Source organism: Etheostoma cragini, chromosome 3 (genome assembly GCF_013103735.1).
Source record: "Etheostoma cragini isolate CJK2018 chromosome 3, CSU_Ecrag_1.0, whole genome shotgun sequence".
Classification (NCBI taxonomy): Eukaryota; Metazoa; Chordata; class Actinopteri; order Perciformes; family Percidae; genus Etheostoma; species Etheostoma cragini.
This window is the reverse complement of record NC_048409.1, coordinates 2,159,087-2,185,669: the sequence shown is the minus strand read 5'-3', so window position 1 is coordinate 2,185,669 and position 26,583 is coordinate 2,159,087. Positions and strand designations below refer to the sequence as shown.

At 39.3% G+C, this 26,583-nt stretch overlaps 2 protein-coding genes across 2 annotated transcripts in view; one reads left to right on the top strand and one right to left on the bottom strand.

Moving 5' to 3' along the window:
• picalmb (phosphatidylinositol binding clathrin assembly protein b) overlaps nt 1-4,424 on the bottom strand; it is a 17,065-nt gene extending 12,641 nt beyond the window's left edge. The window contains exons 1-2 of the mRNA XM_034867671.1: nt 3,626-4,424; nt 2,857-2,890 (exon numbers count right to left, since the gene is read on the bottom strand). Coding sequence (XP_034723562.1) covers nt 2,857-2,890; nt 3,626-3,759 — 168 coding nt within the window. The 5' untranslated portion in view covers nt 3,760-4,424. The remainder of the gene's footprint in view (nt 1-2,856; nt 2,891-3,625) is intronic.
• Nucleotides 4,425-10,966: 6,542 nt separating this feature from the next.
• On the top strand, nt 10,967-17,568 carry LOC117941998 (zona pellucida-like domain-containing protein 1). The gene is made up of 10 exons (XM_034867276.1): nt 10,967-11,310; nt 13,010-13,230; nt 13,343-13,524; nt 13,861-13,933; nt 14,628-14,725; nt 15,022-15,102; nt 15,313-15,484; nt 15,563-15,668; nt 16,526-16,555; nt 17,262-17,568. Exons 1-10 carry the CDS (start codon nt 11,172-11,174, stop codon nt 17,432-17,434), a joined length of 1,275 nt encoding a protein of 424 aa, XP_034723167.1. The 5' UTR covers nt 10,967-11,171; the 3' UTR covers nt 17,435-17,568.
• Nucleotides 17,569-26,583: the final 9,015 nt, after the last annotated feature.

Genomic DNA, 26,583 nt, shown 5'->3' with positions numbered 1-26,583 from the left:
CCCCCCCCCCCCCAGCACGTTGAGTGTCTTTGACAAAGCGCTATATAACTGTAAGCAATTATCATTATATTAATAAACCATCTGCAAAACAAGTCCATCAAAATGAAACAAGTTAAACAGCTCATCTTCAATAGGCCATGCTCTCCCCCCTCAAATATTTACACATGACTGACTCAAAAACACGACAAATATATTTGTATTATGATGAGTCCAGGAGCTGATCGACAGCGTATTAATCTGAAACTATTTTGATTATCGATTAATTGTTCAATGGTTGAAAAACCAACGTGTAATTTGTATGTACCATGATTGTGAAATTCGAACATGTCCATTTAAAATCACCCAAATTGACCTCAGTGTCCCCAGTTTCATAAATGACGGATCGACTAATTAAACAAATAATCAGATTAACTGTTACTAATTAAATACCTGAGTTAGAATACTGTAATTATGCATTCTGAAACACTGAGTAAAATTGTTTTGTATATAAAGTTACCATAATAACCAGCAAAGTTTTATAAATGCAATCAGGGATCCAGAGTAGAAACTTCCTTCCTTTTCATTGTTAATGGCAACAATACATCCTTTTAAAACACCAATAGAAAGTGCAGGGGCATTAAGATGTTAACTATAAAGGTTCATCCTACATCCATGGACTGGTTGAATGATGTTAGTCAAAGTGCTACTGACCCTGCCATTCACAGCAGTGATCAGACTGACGGGGTAATTGGGCCTCCCTTTTTGTCCTATATTTGACTTTTCAAAAGGCGGGGGACTTTAAGTAGGACAGGATAACCTTCCAGAGCAGCAGCAGCAGCTACCATGGGTGGCTCGACTGCCCAGAAGAAGATGACGGAGAGGAGACGAGTAGGAGGGAGGAGACGGAGGAGGAATATGGGGGAGCGATAACAGTGACAGCTCTGTCATGTTACAATCGGCCCACTATATATCCACAGTGGTTGACATTAATCTTTTCCAATCTGATTCATTCATGGGACACAAATGGGTTCATGTAACAGTCATGATGCTGCTGCTAAACAGTGTGTTAATCACCGTTAAAGCTTTAGTGCGTAACTTTTTGATATTAATAAATGTCTGATACATTCAAGCCGTTAGCAAATGAGTTGCCACAAAGCTTACAGAAACTAGCTCCACACAACTCTCTCTCTATTTCTCAGTATGACTGTATGTTCAGAAACAGTTTTTGTTGTCATTACTAAGTCGCACCCTCAAACTACGCACTATAGCTTTAAGGCGGGGTTCCATGGTCATAAATTATTACAATTAATCAATTCAGGTTATTATTAAAAAATATGTCTAAATATAAAATGATTTTTAATTCACGAGAATATTCAAACCAATGTAAAGAAATGTGGGAAACAAAAAATGTCAAAAACTCAATTTGTTCATGTTACATGTTACATCCGGGTGATGTGTAGGGGTGAGAAAAGCAATTTAATTAGCTTGAAATTATTTCAACAAATCTATTGCATACTTCCCTAGTATCGTGCAGCCATAATTCAGAATTTTAACATGATAACTTTGGCTTCTTTGAAAAGTAAAAAAACGATTTTTTTTTTTCTTTTATTATTATTATTTTAAATCGGGTACCTTATTGACACTAAAATCCAAGCAATCAGTTAATCGTCAGTCATTATTTACGCAAAAATGCCAAATTCCCTTGTTCCAACTTCTCATATCTGAGCGTTTGTTGCTTTCATCTGTCTTATACGACAGTAACCTGAATATTTTTAGGTTTTGGACTCATGGTCAGCCAGAATCAAGCATTTTGAAGACATCGCCTTCAATATTGTCCAACACCAAATTATTGATTAATTAATTGAAAAAGTATTTGGCAGATTATTTAAAAACAAAAAATTGTTTGTTGGCCTGGATTCTACTTCAAGTTGTTACGATAGCACTGAATTACTGTCCAACCTTAAACATGCTTAAGGCTGGGACTTGATGCAGGTAGTAGTACAGCCCAACCAATACAAATTGTTTATGGCTGATATCAATATTTGAGATTTAAAAAAAAAATAGATTTATTGTTCTTCAGTAATTTTCCTGATTTAAAATCAAGATTTCACGTTAATAGTTAAAGGAAAGAAACTCATGCGAGTACCGGCCCTAAAATTATCAAAATATTTCAAGCCTAACCAGCCATATTTGTGCAATCCTATACTTCAATACCTTCTCTAAACTCTGATCGTTCCCCATCTCTCTCTCCCCTCATTTACAGTAGAATGTCATCTCTTGAACACTCTCCTAAAGGCCTAAAACAACTAGACTTATTATACATTATGTAATTATACAAAAACAGTTTCTATTTTGTCAGAAGGGGTTATGAGAAAACATTACCTGACACAAAGAATCCCAAAAAGAAAAACTTATAAAATGAACTTTTTATGTTCAGATATAAAACAAAAGGCCAACGTTTTATTCCCTACGTAATAATTTATACACTCTTTCCAGTTGTGTCATGAGGAATGTCAGTCACGTTGGATAGCTGGCTTGGTTGAATGAGCCAACATCACTGTGTCACTCTGCCAACTTTTTAATCATCTCACCTCACCTGAGCAGCACAACAGGTGTGGAACCTGCAACGTTTACCATGAAGCCAAAATAATCACCACAAGTAATTTATTTGCCTATACCAAATAAGAAATCAGACTTTGACTCTATTTCACTCCACAGACCATTGCAAAGGAGTCTGAGGATACAGACTAAACTCTTGTGACGACGCATGACCTTCATAAAACCACATTCATTTCTGATATCATTCATTTGCAAGAGCAGATCAATATGCAGACAATCTTTCACTGCATCTCTAAGTACAGACAGAAAGGAACAGACGCATAGTGACTCCTCTGACTGTGAGTGCATCAGACTAATGATCACAAGATGCTTACATCAGGTGCAGAAGTGTGTTTGATGATCTGAGTAAAGAAAGAAGGAAACTCACAAACTGTGTCTGAAGCATCATGACCCTACCATGAGACACAGCAAGTTATTACACAACTATTCAAATCAGTTTACCATGTAGCCTTAGACAGACACTCATCCTACTGCAGGTGCACCAAGATGGGAGATGGGAGATGAAATTGCATTCCTGTAACGTTAGATGTTAATTTTAAGGCCTGTGAGTGGCAGGGCCCCACTGATTTTAAAAGTGTTCCTGTTAAATACTAGTCAAAAAAACATGTATACTGATTGTTGCTATGTAGGCTAAACGCTCAAGCTATAGCCTAATGAGTAACGTTAGATATGAGAATGACTACAGCAAGGGGTGAACAAAACCAGACAGCTAGACAAGCTAGTTTGACAGCTAGTTGTGACAATAAATGAATAGGGAATCACTTGTAAATCATTAATAAAGGCTGCTACCCTTTTAAACCCTTCTTAATCACGTGTAGCACTATGTCAACAAGACCTGAGCTCGACGGTATAATAATATAATCTCCCTGACATGAACAAGCATTAGCATTTAGCCTACCCTGAGGCTTTGAGGCCTTGTAGCTCCTCCACCGCCATAACTCAGCCAGCTAAAGCGGTGTTTCCGTTGGGGGAGAGCCTGTGGTGATTTAACACTTGTGTGCTGGTTTAAAAAAAAAGAAGAAGATACTCACAGTCCAAATGTTTCTTTTTCGGACCCATTACTTCGTGAGTGGTGGCCTTGCATACTGTTTTCGACACGGCGGATCCCGTTACACTGTGCTGGGCTGCAGTTATCCTGTCCGTAATGCTCTGCCCCGACATCTTCACACACTGAATGCAACAAAAGACTTTGCCAAGCTATTCTGGGTTTATCTTCGGGCTTTGAATAAAGAAAGAAAATAAAAACCTCCACCTCCTCCGCAACCTTGCTGGACCCCCACCTTTTCCCACCTTGGTGATGATTTAAAAAAAAAAAAAATCAAAACTAGGCTATGGCAGACGCGGGCCAGGGGAGGGCGGAATAAAAAGAAGCGGAATCTGACAACAACAACAGTCAAAAAATGTTAGTTTGTTTCTTTTTTGTTGCACCGCTCGGCTTCGTTCAGATTTCAGGGATGCCGTGATTGCAGGGTCCACTCGCTGACTCATCCGACCCGGGTCTGTGTCTCGCTCTCATCCCGATGTGGCACACCGGATCCCTGCGTCTCTCCTCCTGCCTGCCTGCCTGCCTGCCTCCGCCGCTCCGCCAGTCGTCGCCGCCGCTTCTTCTTCTTCTCCTCCCCTCCTCTTGCCGCTGCCGCCGCTGCTCCGCTTTAAAACGCTATGAAAGAAAAAAAGACCACCAGGGAGGGAAATGGCGGGCCTGCTCTGCTGTAAAAAGGCTACACACACAACACACACAGCCCCTGCACAGCCTCAATCAGATGTTACACCGCTGAGTCTCGTATTAGATCAGCTGTAGTGCAGGTGGACACGTAGGCCTAGTCTATATCAACTGACCGCAGGCCAGCTGGGGGGGGAATGCTCAGTCACAGGAGTGCCAGAGGCCTGGATGAAGCCTATATTGATTTAAGAGGGGACATATAGGGAAGACGGAGCAGGTTGCAACAGGCTTGACACAATTAATTGTTTTATTAGACTTAGACTTAGACTAAGAATTAGACTTAGACTTAGACTTTGAGCAGCACTTTTCAGCAAAATAAAAAATACTGCATAAAGAGAAAAAAAGACAGTATCAAGATAACAATAATAATAATATTAATAATAATATTAATAACAATAAAACATTTGGCTATAAAAAGACATTTACCATAAATTATCAGTCAAGTGTCATGTGTGTTGTGTCATTCACATCATTTGTCACCTGAGACAAACTGAACTAAAATGTCTACAACCTTCTTCTGATGAGGCTACACAGAGAAGTTTTTACAATATGAGAAATGTGTGGAGAACTGACAAGCATGTGTTGAGTTCTAAGTGTATTAACTAAGATTTCTTATACATATGAGTCAATAGGCCTGCTTTTGGTGTTAGTGGTCTTTCTGTTCCAATGTATCTTTTAAATCTTGATCAATGTGGGTCATATTGATCTAACGTATTTGTAATCTCCCAGTCATCTCATCTGTTACTTGATGTTCTGACTTTGTGTGTTCTCACGTGAAGCACTTTTTAACTTTGTTTTGAAAAGTTTTGTACAAATAAATGTTAATATTGGCTCCTCGAAGTATATCAGCTGCCTCATAGATCTTAAAGTTGAAAGGAAAATCCACCTTGAGATTTAGTGAAGGTTTAAATAATACCTGTTTGACACTATACACAGATATTTAAGTCTGTCACAACAGCATTTCCTGTCTTTATTTAACTGTAAAGTTCTATTCTTCTGATGCTTTTTCTGCATAAGGTTAAAAAGTTAAGAAGTACACAATGAAGCGTGTAGTGTAGGAAATTAAAGCAAAGCAGTGTTACTTCAAACTGTGATGAAAGCCAAAATGAAATACTGACTGAATGTCATTAAATCTTTCTTTTACATCAGATTCATCCATCATTTATTTCAGCAACATAATAAGCTCAGTTGTGTGAAACGTTTAAAACGCAATACTAACTTACTTATCGTTCAATTTAACTGAAAACCAGTGAAAGAGAGAAGTTCTCAGATGCTACTCCATCTGGCATTCATCAAAATGCAAAATACTTAAAAAATATATAAGTACTTGTTAAACAGAATGGCCAATTTCTGACTCATTGGATTATACCTACGGATGGGTGATGCTTTAACATATAAGCATCCCTTACATGTTAAAGTGTTAAAGGTGGGGTTAATTGTAAATCTATAATAATACATCATCATCTATAAATTGATAGTATTTTGTGTTAATAATTTGGATCGACTAAGTAACTTTAGCTGACAGATATAGATGTAGTGTGGTAAAAAGTAGAATATTGACCCCCAAAGTGTAGTGGAGATGAAGTCTAAAGCAGCATAAAATGGAAATACTTGTACTTAACTACAGTAGCCTACTTTAGCAAATGTATTTAGTTACTTTTCAGGCCTGCAGCTGCTCTGCAGTGTGACACTGTGAGCACAGGGGGGCGGCACAGTGCCACCATCATCGCCAAACATGAGGTCCATCATGTAGCTCACTCATGGATTCTGTATCAAACCTTCATGTGTCATGTTTTAATGAAACTGATACTGCCAGAGCGTATAGTAAATAATCCAGTCAAACCCATCCAGTTCTTATCATCTCAGTAGTCAGTCCTGTGTCCCAGTCCAGAGACTGTCAGGGAAAATATGATGTACACTTTATGAAAAGACCGAAATGTAGCACAGCACTGTCTTCTCTCAATGACTTATACATGTACAAATGTAAATACATATTCATGCTGTATAGTGGTTTTAAATTTTAAAAACACTCTGACAGTTGCAACATTGTTGTTGCACTTTTCTTTCTGCTTTGAGTGATATACGCTAAACCAGAGTCAAAGTCTTTTTATGCAAAAGTTCACTTAGCCAATAAAGTGATTCTGATTCTTCCTTTGACTTTTCACAATAACTAGGCTATATCTTATATATCTATATCCACACAACCTATTAACTAACTAACTTCAGTGTAGTACTATGTTAATTTACATTTTGTGTTATTACAGTTAAACAGAGAGATCTGCATTACAATGTATCTAATCATGAATTCCTCAGTGTTTGCACGTGGTTACATGAACTGTATGAAATACAAAAATAGCCAATTTCCTCTGACTGACTTAACAAAGGTCAAGGTCATGTTAAAGAAAAGCAGTGCTCCTCACATGTTGTTCTCCTGATACGGCGTCAGGTTTCCTACAAACACAGTAAGCCATGCCCGTTGCTTTCCCTTCTCACCTGGGGTTTTCGTAGGTTTCCAGCCCACCGAAAGATGCAGACAGAAACTTCAAGAAAAACTCTCAAAAAAACAACTGGTTTACTTATTTTCAATTTCAAAAGAAATCAACTTGAGAGACAACCCTTGTTCTTTTAATAATCTGCATCTAATAATCTGTACTACAATTGTCATCTGAGGCAACACATAAACAACCTTTTTTACCTAAGCACATTGGAAAATTGTCATATTGCTGAGGGAAAAAATGAGGTTTCTGTCACATTACTCACTGAAGATCAAATCGCAGCCAGGCCTATGATGGCTTCACTTTCCCTGCCAGTGTTAAAACCGGAGCGTCAGATTACAGCTGTCACTCTCACGGCTTAGGCGAGGCAGACCAGATTGTGCTTATTGAGATGACTGTTTGTTGAGTCTGGATGTGTCAGGTAGATCAGATAGAGACGGTTCTATCAGACAAGTCTAAGTGTGGCGGTTGGTCCTGAGCCATTAAAAGTCTCTGAGCACAACAACCTGGAGGAAACAGTCTCAACACTCAGGGGGATTGCACAATAGTGTATGATGAAGACTTTTTTCCTGCAAACTTGACAACTGGGAGATGAGGTTCAAAATAAGGTAAAATAAGTAAGATTCTATAGGATCTTGCTGTGATTTTAATAGCAAAGCAACAGGTCGATTATAATGAAAATTACTTTGAAGAAAGTCAACGTGACACACAAAACATTGAGCACTGCTTTAGGTGTGTGTGCAGATGTTTTTACATCCACAAGGGTTTGATTTCATCTCATATCTTGGAGAAGTGGGCTATACGTTGACTACATAGGTAATTTGCTGGGTGGGATTTGTAAAACAAGCAGGATGGTAATGGGTTCACGTGTGTGTGACCATCTGATCCGGTTTGCTCTGAATGGCACTTGTCTGTTTGCAAGCATTTCAGCCCTAGCTCATCAGACAGGCGGGTGAGCAGCAGTGAATAGCAAACACCTGCAGCCAGCTGTGTGTTTCTCAGCGCTCTGCACAGGGAGAAGTGTGTGTACGCCTTCAAGTCCGGATCTGAGCGTGACACGCGATGCCACACGATGAGTCTACACCCGAGTGACACACAGATGCATTTGATGTGTGCAACTGTGTCAGGGGTTTGGAGGGGAACAACAACTACCTCTACTAGCTATTTTTTTGGAGTAGTTTATAAAAAATACATATACTACATACATTCATGCATACATATATATAATTAAAATGACAGATAAATAAGCACATGTACTTCTCACCACAGTTTTCCCAAAATTATTGAAAGTCATTCAAACAAAGAATTTCTATGTTCAATAAGGAGTAGAAGTTCATAAACAACTTATCAGGTCAGACTTTCTCTACTTTTATCCTTTAAGAAATACAAAATCTTACGCTTCTCTTGTTTACACATCATAGACACAGATACACACATACATACCTACACACATTTACACTGTTTTTGTTTCTATTCTTCCCTTTCTTCTTTTTTCTTTACCTTCTATCTACAGCAGATTAAATAATAACACATCCATACTAGACTTGGTATATAGATGCCAAGGAACCATACAGTCATTATGCTATGACTCTTAATAGTGATATACTTTTTAATTATCTACAGTATTTATCTCATTCTATTCTCTCATATCCAGTGTCTCACACCTTTTTCACTTTACATTTCAGCATTAGTGTTGGATTAACTTTTCGCTTACTTTTAAACAATAGACTCATATTTATGTATGTAAAGTATATAGTGATGTGTTTTATTTGTTGTTTATTTATGTCATCTCCTCCTATCCCACATCCTATTATCGTTGTATTATACCTTTGTATGATTAGTGCTTTTGTTGCCGTTCTCTCGTAAAATACCTTTCATTGAATTGTGTTACTCAACTGAAAACTAAACCATCTCCAAGCAAATGAAAAATATCCTTTTGGTTTTCTTCCTGAAAGAATTCCAAGTATATTGTTTCTACTTATTAAATGAACACGGGTTTAAAATAAGAACAACTTAGAAAAAGATGCACATGGCCAGATCAGCCGCAGGGAAGCCCGGGGCAAAATAAGCTGTGAGCCCCCCTCCCCCCCCCCACACACATACCAACACATGTTCTGGCATATAATAGGCAATCTATTTTGCCCAGAGCCCCAAAAAACATTGGGTATTTCCACACGGGAATAATAGGCCCTTTTCACAGACTTCTCATAGTGTGAAAAACACAATAGTTACTACTAACACCTGACAATGGTATTCAAGTGTCCAAATAAGCCAAGACAGAAGTTTTCATCCAAACTAAGTGCATTCTTTAAGACAAATTTCCCAAAAATTGTTGTGCGATTGCATCCACTAATTCTAAGATGCAACAAAATGACGTAATTAAACTTCAAAACTATTGAAAAAAAGGGAAGACACGAAGGCAATATGACAATTCTGAGATTTTCATGTGTTAATTCGAGGTTACAGTCTGCTCATCATTTGTCTCTTCAGTGGAAGCTTGAGTGACGTCACATGCTTCGTGTGCTTCATGATTCATTCAAGTCTGTTTCCACTTTCCGTTTGCTCTTCTTTCAGGGTTTTTATGTGCAAAATGAATGTGTAAAAAAAACAGGTGGATGGAAACACCAGCATGCACATCAGGTCCCTGAAATGGAAGCAGCTAATTATAATTTAACCATTTTTTATTTTGATTATTTACACCTGAGTTCTGTGGAAAAGGCTCGTTGTACTGTTTCTGCCCAAATCTTTCTGTATATCAGTTAGTTTGTACTCATGTGGGACTCTTTTCCTAACCTGAAAAAAGCATTGTAGTATTCCAACCTTCACCGTTCCACCAAGGACTCTGCAGCCATGCCAGCAGTCCTGTGAGGCCGTAATACTCATTGTTAGGAAAACCAGACTGTTAGATACCAAAATACATGCACTGCACACATGTTGACCATAATGAAAAGTCTGAGATTACCAAGGCCATGCAGACAATGTTGGATGCACTGCTGGGACAGATGGGCTTGTTTTTACTCTGAACCGATCAGAGTCATCTGGAGTTCAATATATTCGGACACAGAGCTATAACACAGGGCATGACTCTTTATTTCTTGCTGCACAATGAAAATAGTCCCCAAGAATTGCACATTTAAACTTATTTAAACTACAGTACCCAGGTGTACTAGTGGTTCTTTTTTATTAGTAACTTCCCTTACACTTTTGTGACCTGTTTTTAAAGATGAATGTCTTCAGTAGGAACCAATCATGCTTCGACGGAGTGCCGTCAACAAAGAAGCTGGATGTGGTTTTAGTTTTTTCACAGGATTTATTAACAGTAAGAAAAAGATTGAGTAAGACTCCAACATCACTCATTAAACCTCTTTGTATAAATCAGCTTAAAGGTCAAAGAAATCCAGTTCAACATATTAATGCAACTCTTGCTTTGCTAGATGGACTGCAGTAAAATAAAAAGTGAGTGGGTTATTACAAACCTTTTACCTTCTGCAGCGCTGAACACACTGTGCTGGAGCTTTACCCTCCACTGAATGCCTTTACTCAAAGTGATGCCTTTTGCATCACAATTACCCACACACAGCCCTGCACCAGACCGTGAGGAGAGTTTTATGTTCATGTGAATGCGGGCCGCAGCAGCAGCCGATGACAGCTTAATTCCCCGACTGGGCCCCCCCTGCTGAGGCCCACCGTTTGTGTGAGCTGATCGACGGAGATCAGACCGAGGAAAGATGAGTGGGAACCTACTGAATACGCTCAGGTTTCTGGGCGCTGTCAAAAGATTTGCCCAGGCCATTCAGATCTGATGGAGTTTCCCATGTTCTGCACTGCAGCGGGGGTTTTGTCAAGTGTTTGGATAATGAGTCCCTCTATCTTTCTCATCTTTGCACACACAACGCATACACGTAAGGCTGACGTTGTGTTCAGTTCAGGGCCTCGATTCCACCTATAACTACACAGCACAGTGTTGAATTTATCTCTCGTCACACACCAGGGGAAGAAGGGGTCCGTCCAATTACTTTGGAAAAGGCAGGAAACAGGTAAACAGGTGTAGAAAAAAGTGTGGATGAAATGAGCTGGAAATAGGGTTGATCTCAGTTTTAAGGGGTTGGATAATAGAGGTTTTGGACCGACATGAGTGCCTGAGGTAAAAAGGGGCAGAGGGAGCAGGATAAGAGGGATTAGGGGACCTGGGGAAAGAAGGTTGTACTACTGTGATAGAGGTCAGAGCGTGCAGCTTTTGTGGGAGCAGGCAAGGCTTTGGGAGCCTTGTTTTTGGAACATCTAGTTTTGAGATAAGTGCTGTTTTTCAACAGGTACCAGAGGAAAGTGGTTAATGCAATGTTGACCTTCTGAAGATGACAGCGGGCAAACCTCTCTCAGGTGCTGAGATGACACGAATGTGCTTTGTCTTCCTGCTGATGAGTAACGCCGCTTCGGTCTCCACACAGTTTAATGGATACAACTGTGACGCCAGCTACCACAGCAGGTTTCCTGGTGAGAGAACTTTCACGTAATATGTTTTCTATTTACAATCCATACACTCAACTGCCTACAGGCATGAAATACTTTAATGCATGGTTCATAACACCGTTTAACACTGTAATGTAGTTGTAAGCAAATATTAGGACATTTGTAATGTTTTTGTTGATGCATTTAAAAAAATCATACCTCGTCCTAGCAGTTGTAACTGGTGTATGGACAGTTAATTGGATGCAGAATAACATATGATAGGGTAACCCACATGAACAGGACTTTAAGTGTGTTATATGACATGTGTTAACAGTTTCTATGGGTGTACAAATATATGTTAAAAAACTGAAAACATTTGAAACTTATCAAGATAATGTCTTATGTATGAGTGCAACGGTGATGTATCATGTTGTCATTATTAAGTGCTTTGTGCAACCTGATCTCCCAGAATTCCATGAAATGAACACGGCCCCACAAAAATTCTGTGATAGGCCCACGGAAGACTTCCATGACATAGACACGGCCCCTTGAGTTAAGGAAAAGGTTGTGGGGGGGCTTATGGTTATGACATGTGGGAAGAATTGTACGAATGAGTTAAGGAAAAGTAGAAAGTGCCTTTGGGAAACATTCCAAGCGGGACACGATCCCCGGTCTCCCATGTGACATCCCTGTGTTTTGACTCATCCACCCCCCCAACAGACCTCCTTATGCAGGCTTTCATACTACTCTCTACCATAGTTGCTCCTAATGCTACATCATCTTCTCATTGACTTCACAATGGCATTGTTTTCTGTGGTGGCCACACATACTTGTCACACATTCCGTGCCATCACAATGTGGATCATGTGGATGCACCATTGAAGGAGTTTTAGAGGAGGAATTGTAATTTTGACAAATACATTAATGAACAGAAAATCAATTTCTTGTATCTGCTTTAGACTGCATTACATGTGTTTAAACTATTTATTAATTTTGTAAATACAACTATATATGCTAAATTCAAACAAATAGTTATCGAAATGAGGGAATTCTGTACAGTAAGTTCCTTACTTTACTTGGAGTATATTTTTCTGATGATGCTTGAGGTGTTACTACTGAGGACAGTGAGTTCATGTCCTCCTACAAAGTTTCATACAGTAGAAAGAATTGAACAGCTACCTGAACAGATGATATTTTTTTAGAGACTTCTACAATCCTGCCGATCAGATTTAGAGAATTGACAAAATTAAAAAAAACACTCAATCAATAAGTAACTATATCAACCAGTTTGATCCTAAAATTAAAAGATTACATAATTTTGAAAACTATTTGTCATGGCTGCTTCTTTAATTTGGTTGATTTGCGCTCTGTTACTTGTCTCATATTGATTTGAAAGTTCACCTATTTAAGAGGCTGATTAGCTGACTTAATCTGCCTCACATGTCTCACCTCTGCAGCGGTGCTTGTGATTAAGTTACATTATTATCATGTTAAGTCTTTGTTTTTTCTTAGCCCACTGTATCTTAAGTTATAGGTGGTTACCTGCTGGGTTTCAGTCCCAGCATCTAATTGCGTTGTTGTGGCCCATGCATGAGGATAGATAGTAATTTGAGTATAAATGACTGGGAAGCAGTGCATACACATTGCAGACCGTTTGATTGTAAACCACTGGTCTAAGAGCTTTTTAAGTTAAAAAGGTCTTGGTGAATCTAGTCTCTGTCTCCCCTCCTGTCTGGTCCTCCAGGAGAGCGGGACATCACTGTGTACTGCGGGGTTCAGACCATCACCTTGAAGATAAACTTCTGCCCCGTGCTCTTCTCCGGCTACACTGATGCAGATTTGGCCCTGAACGGTCGCCACAGTGACGCACAGTGCCGTGGCTTCATCAACAACAACACCTTTCCTACAGCGGTGCTGTTCAGCATCAGTCTCAGCACTCTGGAGGCCTGCGGGAACAGCCTGGTGGTAAAGAAAACGCTAACACGAGCACAGGGTGTAATCAAAAGGCAACTTCATTATGTTGTTTGTTGACTTGAGAGAAAGGAAAGTGACGTTGCTGAGATGTTTCTCTCTGCAGGTCAGCACAGCCTACGGGGCCAACGCATATGGGAACATGTCCCTGGTACAAATTGGGAATGTCTCGGGCTATATCGACACCCCCGATCCGCCAGCTGTAATCAGCTACCTTCCCGGTTTGTTGTATAAATTCAGCTGCAGCTACCCGCTTGAGTACCTGGTCAATAACTCACAGCTGGCATCGTAAGTTGTTGCCCTTAGTGTCCAAAAGATTAACCTTAAGGAGTTATTCACATTAAGATGTGTTTATTTAATTAGGAAGCAATTGAGATGTGTTTATTGTTCTCCTTACTGCCTGAGTGGGTTTGTGTCCAATGCTATTCCGAGAACTATTTACTTCAGAATATGCATATTTTCTGCATGACTTAGTTGCTAATTTACATGCATGGATTCCTTTAAATGTTCAGCCACGTAAATAAATGAGTGTATTGTCAAAACCTTTGCTTTTAGAATCCACAATTGAATACCCACAAAAGAGAAACAATAGCCCTTCAATAAATGTGTTGAATCTATTTACAGCTCTTCGGCTGCTGTGTCTGTCAAGGACAGCAACGGCACATTTGTGAGCACATTGAATATGATCCTATACAACGTGAGTACACATACTCCTATGTACAATAATATCTGTTGCGATGCATGAACTCTGAAGCTTTGAATTAGGGGGGTATGTTTTTTAATGTCAGTAATCACTGAATCACGTTGGTGTTTTCTTTTAATGAATCTTTTTACTATTTTAAAAGTATATAACAGTTAGGAGGCATGCTGAAATGAATTTAAGGTCATATTTAATGTTGTTTCTTGCTGTCAACAAATTTCATGAAAGACCAAAGCCAACAATGAATCAACATTCTTTTATTACAATGAGCGTGGGCACTGGGGTTTGTTGTGACTCAATTCCACCAAATATGTATTAATCCGCTGCAGGAAATAGTCCCCAACACAACCACAATGTACTCCTGTTAAGAGAAATGTAACAAAAAAATGACGAGCTGTTATGAATTAATAAAGAAATCTTTAAATGAAAGTGTATATTTATAATGTGTTTTTGACAAAATTTCAGTAGGAACAAACAGGGCAGAGAGCCACAAACAGGCCGGCCGAGTTAGACAGTGTTGTTGATGGACTAACAAACTGTCGCTCTTGGTCTGCAGGTCAGCTCAGTCGAATAAAATGCCCATTATGAGTTATTATGAGACTTTAGTCCACCTGTTCCCCCATTTCATGTGACGAGTGGAAAAAAACCTTTTTCCTTTTTCTCTTTACATTGCTTTCTTTTTCCTGAACAGGATTCAACATACAATCAACCTCTCTCTATTCCAATGGCTGGACTGGCTCTGAAAACCAGAGTCTATGCTGCTGTGAAAGCCACAAACTTAGACAAACGGTAACATCCGATTGTTCACTATTGAACATACCTTTTCTCCTGATTTTCAGCTGTTTGACATTTTTATTTCATTTCAGCAATTTAAGTAAAGCAGAGTAGATATTTCGATCAATCACAGCATCCTTCCCAACATTGTTAGGCCTTCCTTTCTATGGTTTGCCTATATTCATCATGCAATTATGTTATTATTCTACATGAAGGCGCCAGTCTGCAGCAGAGAAACCACGATCTAGTCTTTCCAAAGTGCAGTTAGATCTCTATCATGCATGCCATTTGACAGTTTTGTCCCCCTGCAGGTGGAACATCTTGATGGACTACTGTTACACAACCCCCTCAGGGAATCCTAATGATGAACTCCGCTATGACCTTTTCTTTGGGTAATCTCACTTTTTCCCTCTCCTCAAGATGATGACTTGATAAACCACAAAAGGGACTCATTACCTACTCTCTAAAGGGCTTAACCCAAATGAATGCTACATTTTTTCTCTTCTCAATGAGTGCTTAAGCATAAATCTACGGTGAATAAAGTCTGTCATTTTCAGTGTGTGCATGTATGTGTATCTGTGTTTTGTTCTCTTGTGACACAGCTGCTACAAAGACCCACAGACGACAGTTTTTGAGAACGGGAAGAGTCAGATGGGGCGTTTCTCCTTTGAGGTTTTCCGTTTTGTCAAACACAGACACCAGAAGATGTCAACAGTGTTCCTGCACTGCGTCACCAAGCTTTGCAGGGCAGACGACTGCATCATGCTCATGCCTGTGAGTGTAAAAATAAGGAATCTCAGTTTGTGCCCCTTGACCTCGATGAGGACAATAATCTGACGATGTGATTGGTAGATTTGTGGGCGACGGCGCAGGCGGGGTGAAGAGGACAGTGTTGGTCCCCCACCAGCTGCATCTGGGAACGCCGTCATCACCGCTGGACCAATAATCACCAGGAGTGGTATATGAGCAACAAACTCTTAAAGGAATAGTTTGACATTTTGGGAAATAGGATTATTTGATTTCTTGTTGAGAGATCAAAAGATTGATACCACCCACCAATTATGTTGGCCTATCATAAAGACTCCCTAATTTGTTGGATTAATCCATACAATTACACACGGATTTAAAAAATGTCATATTGTGGTTATGGCAAAACTTTATAAGGTCTATATAAAAGAGACTTCAGATACAGTATTAGGGGACCACTAAGGTCTATATAAAAGAGACTTCAGATACAGTATTAGGGGACCACCAAGGTCTTGTTAAAAGCATCCAAAGAGCACCATGTCATATGACCTTTAACAATAACATGTTTAAAATTGCAACTGTTACATTTACGTGGGTCGTAGTAGCACTGACTTCTTTGCTTTCTGTCAGATAATTAGAATTAGGAGATTAGAGCTTAGATTAAAATGGACGGGAAACCTGGTCACACAAATAGTCTCCCACATAATCTCCTGTACAAACACAACTTGGAATTTCTTGAACAGATTAAATAAACCTGATATAAATAGTTAATTAGTGAGTTGAAGACTCTGTTACTGCTGGGCTGAGCAAGGCTTATGTTTCCAGTGTTTATGCTATAATAAGCTGACAGTCTCTTGGTTGAAACTTCATAACTATTGGAGACATGAGAGTGGTGTCAGTGTTCTTATCTAGCTCTCAGCAAAAAAGAAATGAAGCATATTTCCAAAAGTGTTGAACACATTTTTTTTTAAATTTAAATATAAAGATTAATATAGCCCCAGAGCCATTGGAGATTCAAGTATCTTTCAAAAATAAGGCTAATGAACACTTTTTTAAATCATTTTTCAGATGAAACTCCTGTCAACAACTCCCAACTCGGTAAGTACCCTTCTGGAGTATTACAAAACAGTAAAAGGTTTCAAATATCACAAGTCCTGTAATAGGTGCACACAAAGAGTTGTCAGCTGATGGGATCTTACCGAGCTACTGAGCATGTGCAGCTCCCAACAAAGATAGACTAGAAGGGTGATGTCTCATTCTGGAGCTAAAACAAGTGAGATGTCTCACTCTGTAGCTAACACAAGTAAGATGTCTCACTCTGTAGTTAAAACTAGTGAGATTTTTCACTCTGGAGCTAAAACAAGTGGGATGTCTCACTCTGGAGCTAAAAAAGTGGGATGTCTCACTCTGTAGCTAACACAAGTAATATGTCTCACTCTGTAGCTAACACTAGTGAGATTGTTCACTCTGGAGCTAAATCAAGTGGAGGTCTCACTCTGGAGCTAAAACAAGTGAGATGTCTCACTCTGTAGCTAAAACAGAGACCTAAACACACAGGGTGAAAACAGGATCTACAGCAATGTGCAGTACAACAAAAATTTGGTGTTTTTTGAAAATGTAAGCATGGAAACTTATTCTAGTTCAACCTCAGAATACATTTATGAACCTGAAAATGAGCAGAATGCAGGCACTTTAAGGCAACAACAAAGAAGTTCCACTTCTCTTTCTGAAAGTAAAAGAATCAATCTCAGGCTGTGCTAAGCCCTGTTGTCTGTTTCAAGTTTCTGCTTTATTTCACCTCAAGCATCTGGTGACCCCTCCCCGCCTCTAAACCCAGTGACCAGTGGTCTGATCTCAGGCGTGGTCATACTGGGCGGGGTCAGTACGGGCTTCTTCCTGCTGTCACTTCACCTCCTGCAGAAGTCCCGCCTCCCATCAACCACAGCCTCAGGTGTATGGAACCCCACCTTTAAATGAATGAACATCTGTGTATAATGACATCTGTGACTGACAGTATGTGCAGAATGTGTATGTTGGGTACACAGACTGATAGTGTATACATGCACATGTGTGCTTTCCTTTGTACACACATTATTAAATGTGTATTTTTTGTTGTTGTAGGTGTTGTGTATTTATTGCCTTCAATACCTCAGCGTTCTTGTAATTCATTGTCATCTATTGTTTCGTCAATCTCAGTGTTTACAGATGCTTTTACACTCCGTTGCAAATGGGGGAAAACGTTAATTTTTAGAACTTGTAATAAAAGATTGCATCAGAAATATTCCCTTTCTTTTTTTGATGTTTGCCAACACCTCACTGAAACAGGCGTTGTCTTCGGTTCTTCACATAAGCTTCCTAAACAACAGTTGTGTTGAAAAATACTCATTTTGACAGAATTTTTATTTAAAAAAAAAAAATGTAATATAGTGTACAAATGTAATATTTACACTTGTTTGCCCAACCTGGCTTTGGCCAGTCTTTTTAATATCTGTAAACAGAACATCCCAATGGCTGGCTGCCTAATTAAACACTTGTATTGTGGATAATAACTCATTATTTAAACAGCCTTCATGCCATTTCCAGTATGAGTTGTCCACAATCAGTAAATTTGACTTATTCCTTGCTGATGTTGACACATACCTGTGAAAGCTTTCTAAATGTCATGGCCTTGTTGGTGTCCAATGTCCAGGAAAGTTAACAAAATACCAAACACCGCAAGAGCTCATTTCACGATGGCCAGAGTTAATCTTTCAATTTCTGCCGTATTGATTTTCTTTTCTGATGACCTATGTATAAATGTCCGTTTGGCGGCAGCTGCGTCTCACGTGTCTGACTCTGCGGCTGTTCGTGTGACCCGCACGGCTCTGCAGCATTCACTGCTCTTTATCGCCTTAATCCCTCATTTCAACAGTCATTTTACGAATTATTCAGCATACACAATGACCACTGATAACGGAAATGAGAGGAATACATGCTATCATCCCTCTTCTCAGTTTACTATCAGTGATAATTGATTCTACCCTCCTCCAAAAATGGAAATGAGGCTGGGATTTGGCTTTGAATGCTGAACCAAGTTCAGGCAAGTCACAAGCAAAGAAAACTTATTCTTTAAGTGTGTGTGTGTGTGTGTGTGTGTGTGTGTGTGTGTGTGTGTGTGTGTGTGTGTGTGTGTGTGTGTGTGTGTGTGTGTGTGTGTGTGTGAAAAGATCAGGTTCCCAACTGTCCTTTAATCATTTTCTTTCAGTTAAACCTCAACATTCACCTCCCTTCAAATGATGCTCTAGATATGCAAAATAGGTCTATCTACATATTTATCATACCATTATCATAATCTATTTATCTCAACTTGTATATATTCAAATATTTTTTCTTTATCTTTTTCCTGTATTTTTATTCTATTATTATTTCATGTGTATTGTATGTATGTATATTGTCTCCTAGTATTTCTTTTATATTGATGTTCTGTGCTGTGTGACTGATTTTGCTGCTGCAACACTGTAATTTCCCATTTTATTGGGATCAATGAACATCTATCTATCTATCTATCTATCTATCTATTAATACCTACTCTTTAAACAGATATATTCTAATGTAAATCTTCATCCTATTTGCACTCCAAAAATAATCATTCATAATCATTCATCATCCTTAAACATGATAAGAGTGAATCATTTTGTCAATCTGACATATTTGTAAATACTAACATGTCAAGGAATTATGAGCATCAAAAGCTATCACATTAAATGTGTTTTCTGTCACACAGGTCCCATGAAACCACCAAACGCATCAGAAGACAACAGCTCCTTTTTCCTCTATCATGTGTGAGGCCCCAGGTGAGTAGAAACCACACAGTACATACTATTACTTTGTTAAGTTTCATGTTGGCATGTAAAGTCACAAAGCCTTTTGGACATTGTTTAAGCATGGAACTTTGAAGGGGGCTCATCATTTGCCTCCAGGAGAGGACCTCTACCACAAAAAGGGAATTGTTACTGTGAACTGGAGCATTGCCAATAGTGACATTGAACCTCTTTCCATCTAATCCTAAAACAGTGCCACGACCCCACGATGGTAATTATTACCGTATATAAAAGATCCGAATGTTCTCTTGTCCTAAACCACCAAAAAAGACAAGGGAAGGGAAGATCCAGGCTACAAGGAAAACAAAGTTTTCTAGGTTGACAGCTACAGATTCAGCATCTAAATGTGGACCTGCGTTGTTAAAAAAAAGGCCACTCTGGACTTCTTCTGCGTTGGGCTGGATTTATGAGGATTTTCTGGGTTTGACATCTGTGAGTTTGCCTCAGCTTGTTTACAGGTGGCAGAGAAGTATGATGGCTTTATTCAGCATCCAGCATCCTCCATGTGTTTTGCTGCCCAACAGACAATCTGCGCAACTGCCAAGCACATGCCAGTCAACCAGGTGAGATGATACGTGGAATATTTAAGCATGGAGGTTTTAAACTGCGTTTCATTTATTCTAAGGATCTTCCAAAGAAGGCTTAGTTTGAGGTAACCCCATCCCACAGTTGAGAATAGATCGGAATGTGTTTCTCTATTAGAAGGGTCTTACAATTAAGGAGTAGTCTGTTGGTAACACTGTATCACAGAAATAGATAAACTGACATGTGTGAGGACAAGAAGAAAAGCATAATAGATGAGTTATTGTAATGTTCAGAGAGACAGACACTTCCTTCCTTGTTCAATAATTGAATAAAGCTGCATTTAATCTAAATTTATTGGACTTGTCATGTGTGCAGTCTCTTCCATCATTTCCGGTCAAGATTCCCCGATATCAAGCGTGATCTTCAATCTCACTCATTTGTTTTGGGTTGCATCAATTTTTATTTCCGATGTAGACCTCTAGGCAGGCCATGTTGATTTTAGTTTTCTTCAGATATATTTAATTAGGCTGCTACACTTGTAAATTGCACTGGTAAATGTGTATAGAAGAAAAGCAGTTGTTGAAACAGCCATAAACAGTTCGATATTCATGATTTTATTAACTTTGGTTCTTCTTGTGCAAATATGTGTTTCACTTATGTAAGTTAAAAAGTATTTTTAACATGAAATTGCAGGCTTGTGCATGCTACTTGTTCACACAGACACAATATATTTTGCATGTTGAGCGGTAGTTTGGATGAGCATGATTCTATTAAAAATGAATGCAAATCTTTCAATAACAAAGCCATCAGAATACACTGACATCGCTGTGGTGTGTGGAACATCTTATCAACCCTGTGATTCAAATCTGCCCGGTCATCTACAGCGGATACAACTCGAGCTTACCGATCCTCGACCTAACCTGGGACAATGTGGACTGTGGGGGGGACGCTGGACACCTTGGTGGCAGTTCCTGTGGTCAGATTCAACTTCCCAAATAAAGAGGGAAAAACCCTGTGGGAGTAACGTCTTGGTAAGTATTGCATCATTAAAGTGTCCTGATTTGAAGTCATGACCTGTGGTGATCGTTAGACTTGTGAACCTTTAGCTGGGCACAGGTTGAGTGGATTTAAGAAGGTATCGGAGTGTTTCCAGTCAGCCAACAAGAAGTGGAAAACAAGAGAATTTCAATGTTTTTGACCTAATATAACACAGACGCATGCAATCCCACAACTCTCATTTTCAGAGGAGAATGAGAACACTGTTCCACTTTCTGGCTGTGATTTCATCACTGCGGCCTGCTGTGCCAGAGACATTGGCTAACATTTATTTTTAAGCATTTCTGAAATAATCATGCTTCCATTAAATAATTCCTCCGACCACGAGCACGCCAGGGACGGGAATATTCTCAGACTTCTCCAACATCCAAAGAATCAACATTAGCGGGGTGATGCAATGTTTCGCCCTCCCCCCTTTGGGACGATCACCTACAACACAGAGCTTTAGTATTTCTACTTCATTCTTCTTACATTTTACTGGCGTGCCATGTGTGATCTGAATCTTTTCTTCCTCCTAGGTCATCTTCCTCCACTGCTTTGAAGGATCAAAAAAAAAGATTTTATATAATTGCTTGTATAATGTTTTTACCGTCTCTTCCCTTGCCAGGATATAAACTACACCAAGCCCCCTGTCTTGACACCTCGGGGTGTCAAATTGAGAAATAAAAAACATCTATGTGCAGGTTGCTGCATCCAATAGATCCATCTTATAACTTTTCATGACACCTGCAGAACTGGACCTATACTTATTTCACTTGTGTAAATGTGTACTTAAAGGAGAAATCCAGTCAATTCTAACCAGTAGCTCTGTTGCCTGTAAATGTTGAGGTCTGTCATTAAAGAGAAAAACTAACCAATCAGGTCTGTCATTAAAGAGAAAACTAACCAATCAGGTCTGTCATTAAAGAGAAAACTAACCAATCAGGTCTGTCAGTAGAGAGAAAAACTAACCAATTGGTTCTGCCATCACCAAGTTATCCTTGGTAAGTTTTTATTTTAAATGTGTTTTTAGCCTCTAGACATGTTTAAAATGTCATTACCAGTGCCTCCCCATGTGAAGTGATTCCTTCAGAGTGAACAAAGTGAATCTGACTGCTGGAGATGTGACAGAAAGACAGAAATCTTGTGTTAATTCAGCCAGCACACAGACCTCTGTTTACTTCCGGTTTTCCGGTGAAGTCCACACTAGGCAAAACACGCCTTTCTGTCACATCTACTGCAGTCAGTTTCACCGTGTTAACTCCCTGTAAGGATATTTCGAACATGTTTAGAGACCAAAAACAGGTTTACAACTTGCCTTGTTTAAGCCTGTTGGGTGCTAATGCTAGCAGGAGGATAACACGGTGTAGGCAGCTTTTGTACTGCAGTCATCTGAGATTTACTCTTAACCAACTTTAATTGAAAAGTTGTTTTTAGTCGCAAGATATTTGGTTAGACGATTTTAATTTTTAGTTCGTGAGAAGTAAAAGTAAGGTTTTACTTTTATCTTTGAAGTTTCACAACAAGCAGGTCTATAAATACTAAGCCTGGCTGTCAGTTGTATGTGGATGGTCCCGTGGAAAAAAAACTGAAAGACGATTTCCATCTCTGTCTTAGAAGACTGTAAAATTGAGGATTCCACTTCATTGTTTATCCACAGGTAATTAGTTCTCCTGGACTGGTGCTACGCCTTGGTGAATCCGCAGCCCTCCAACTCCTCCATCTTTAATCTTTTTCTCTATATTCTGTGAACAAAAACTAACAGCATCCTATATTTTTTAACCTGTGGCAAGTCCTTCAATACTGGGGGTCTGTCTCCCAGTCTAGCAGTTTAAATTCCAACTTGTACACATATCTATTGGTTTTCCTCTCTTCCTTGGAACATGTGCAATCCAAAGGGAGCCCTAGTCTTGATTTCATCTTGCTTCCTTTCTATCATTTATGCGCTGCCTGTATGTATCCGTGTGATGTTCAAATGAGGCTTTTGTGAGGTTTGCCTATTATTGAAAGGTGCTCCTATAGATCAGCTCAGCACCATGCTGGAAAACAGGGCCCGCTTCTACTTCACCGCGTTCTGCTTCATCGAGCAGCAGAGTGAGACCTTCTCCACCTACCATCAGCACTGCGTCACTCGACTCTGCGAGTACAGCACCTGCAGCACCTTCAAGGTGGGAAGGCACCGCATGCATTCCAAGCAGAAATCTCCAATTCCAGGCAGATCATCAGCTCATGTCTCTTCTACGAGTTTGATCCACAGCAATGCAACAGGCAGAGGAGGAGTGTAGAGGGACCAGGAGAGCACCACTGAGCCGCCTGTGCTCACTGTGGCTATGAAGGCCAATACAGAACATAACCTACGTGTCTTTCCTTTTTGCAAATGAGCAGTTAAACGAGTCAGACAAAATATCAGCACACTGGGTGCTAATGCAGTGCAGAACAAGCAAAATATAGCTCAGATACCACTAACTGTGATGTGCACTCTATATTGCGTGGAAATACACATTCTTGCTGAGAGTTGGAAGATAGATAACACTCATGTAAGCGACCGCCTGCAGCCAGTTAGCTTAGCCTGAAGACTGGAAACAAGGGAAACAACTAGCTCTGTTTAAAGCTAACAAAATCCAACAACCAGCATCTCTAGATGCAAAGAAACTAAGAGTCAAACTAATTCCTGGCTGGGTGTGGTGACTTCCTGGTGTTCTGTTGTGATCCTGAGATTGCTAAGCAGTGACCTCCTGCATAGAAACCTCAGTGTTGTTTTGACACCGATTTAGTTTTACGGATTAAACATAAATCAAGATACAATATGTCAGGTTGTTTGTATTAGAGGTGCTGATGAGTGGACCTTTTTTTTTTTTACTTTGGATGGAGCGCTTTATGCTAAGCTAAGCTGAATGGCTGCGGGCTGTAGCTTCACATTTATGTATCTATCTATTGTTCTAACAAGAAAGGAAACAAGCATCATGTCTTAAACATTCCTTATAGGTGAAGAAGTATGTCTTCACGGCGAAAATAGAAAATAATTCTATATACACAGTACATACAAGAAGTTGTGTCGTATGTGTTGTGTGTGTTGTATTTTATTACAAACGTTGACTGAAACGAAATACATGGATTACATAAATGATGTCATAGAAACTACAAAAAACTGCAAATAGAATTTTTTTTGGTCTAATTCTGGTCTTCAATCTGTTTTCACACAATCACAACTATCTGACGTTTCTGTCCTGCTTTTTCTCTTTCTCTCTCTGTAATTGAATTTATATTTTCAATATATTGGCAAATATCATAAATCCCTCATAATAAAATATTGGCTTTTCCTGTCTTCCTTGCAGCCATTCAATCCAAAGATGAGGGTGTGTTATTAATTAACTCAACTGCCACGAGAACAACCTTTCACAAAGTTTTTGCTAATTACATTTCTTCAGCAATGAAAAGCTCTTCTTATCTGCAGCCAGTCATAATGTATTCCGTTGTCTGCTGGAATATAGCATAACCATGATGGTGTCACTCTCAGTTGTGCACAGCGCTGTCTGGTGGCCAGTCTGATGCAAGGGCGCGTCCGTTGGCCTAGGAATCGCTGTGGCCGCCCTTGTTGTGATAGGGGGGGCAGCCATTTTGACGAAAAACTGAAGCGGCTGAGCTAGCAGCGGCCCTTAATGATGATCAATGGAGGTCAGCACAGGTTAAATGGCATCATTAGTTGGACAGGGTGACATTCACACACTGGTGGAGGTGCATAATGTATGTATGTAGGACTCTGCTGTACTGAATCCAACTATTGATTTCATCACTTAATGTTTCTTTTCAACCCTTCATAGATTTTTAGACGTTACGGAGGGTGAAGTGGGACTAATCCACCTATCCCGATGCACTTCATGGTAAAAAGGAAAGAAAGAAAGACCTTCAGTCGTCATCTTAAATGAGTATTTCAACATTTTGGGAGAGACTCTTGTTTGCTTTCTCCAGACTGTTACTGATCCCTGCCAAGAAATAGTCTGGCACATAACTGGTGAATTTTCAATTTTACACTTTTTTTTTTATGTGAATTAAACACATGAGGAATGAAGTGTTATAAAATGGGGGAAGCTTTAGATGCACTGTTAGGTAAATTGGGCCAGAGCTAGACTATCTGTTTGCCTCTGTTTCCAGTCTTTATGCTAAAATAAGTTAACTGGCTGCAGACTTGAGCTACGGTGCATGTTTTGCATGCAGACATAATATTTATCGTAGAGCTTCTCTTCCAACTCCAGACAAGACAGCAAATGAGCATTTTTTCCACAATATCAAACTATTCTTTTGAATTACAGCTAAGGTCAAATCAAAATTGAATTGCTATACTTTTGTTTGCAAATTATTTTATTTTATTTATTTAGGACAAGGCACCTTAATGAACATGTCTGCAAGTGCCAGTGTTAGCCAATTGGCTTTTTTCAACTGTAGTCCTACCTAGGATGCATGTCTTTTATGGTGGAAAGAAACCAGAGCACCCAGAGAAAACCCACACACACAGGGAGAACATACAAACTCCACACAGAAAGGTCCGGAATGACCTGGATTCAAACCAAGAACCTTCTTGCTGCGAGGCAGAAGTGCTAACCACTTAGCGACCTAGTTCCTTCTTTAAGGGAATACTTCTTAATACTGAATATCTACATCTGAATGAATCATGAACATCCAATACATTGTACACCTTGTACTCGTTTCTAATCATATATTAATGGTTTTACAAGCTGCACAGATATTGTAGTTAATTATTATTTGTGCAAGCCAGAGCCGACATGTTGCATGTTAATATTTAGAAACATACATGTAACTAATTAAAGTCTAGAACCAAATTGAATGTCACCTTGCATTTTGTCAGTCACACAGACTACAAGGAAACATTCAAAACCAATCCAAAGGTAGCACACAAAAATGAAAAGATACCAACGGATTGATAAATTAAATTAAGACATTTCTTTGCATAATTTGCTTGTTTTAATGATAATTTTAATATGTGTAATAACTAACGAATAATCTACTTTGGCAACTGTTTGTATATTTCCCCAAAGTGAATGATTGTTGCTGCATGGATTTTGTGCCATTTGTCCATGCCACACATACATATAATAATTATTGCAGCGTGTTACATATTAAACAAGAGGTTGTGTCTTCCAACAGCAGATGCTCACCTGCAGCCGAGAGTTAACCCTGCATGCAACGGACTGTAATCCTATGTGAGAGTGCATTTCAAAGTCCACATGTAACAATTCCTGACATACTGTACAAGAATGCGTTGGTTATCTTCAGTTCAATCTGGGAATTTAAAGTAAATGAAATAGATTGATTCATCAAACTGGCACACACACCCACTTCTATGGTGTTTTATAACTGAACTCTGGAGGAATGTGTGTCATGCAAAAGGTGGAGCTGTTCGATGTGAACAGCAGTGTCGCATACGATACTGTCAGGGCTTTTCTTCAGTTTGAGGTTTGATGTTATTTGGAAGCACAGAGGATAAAAGGCGTGTGCAGTGATGTTTTGTAATGACCCTCCACTAGAGGGTGTCTAATCCCCACTCTTTTTTCATCTTATTTTTTGAGAGCTTGTAGTAGAGTTTAGATTACAGTTTACCTGTCCGCCATGCCATTAATAACACATTTAATGGAGGCTTTAGCACGAAGAAATATCCAAAATACTACACGACAACCTCTGAGTCAACCA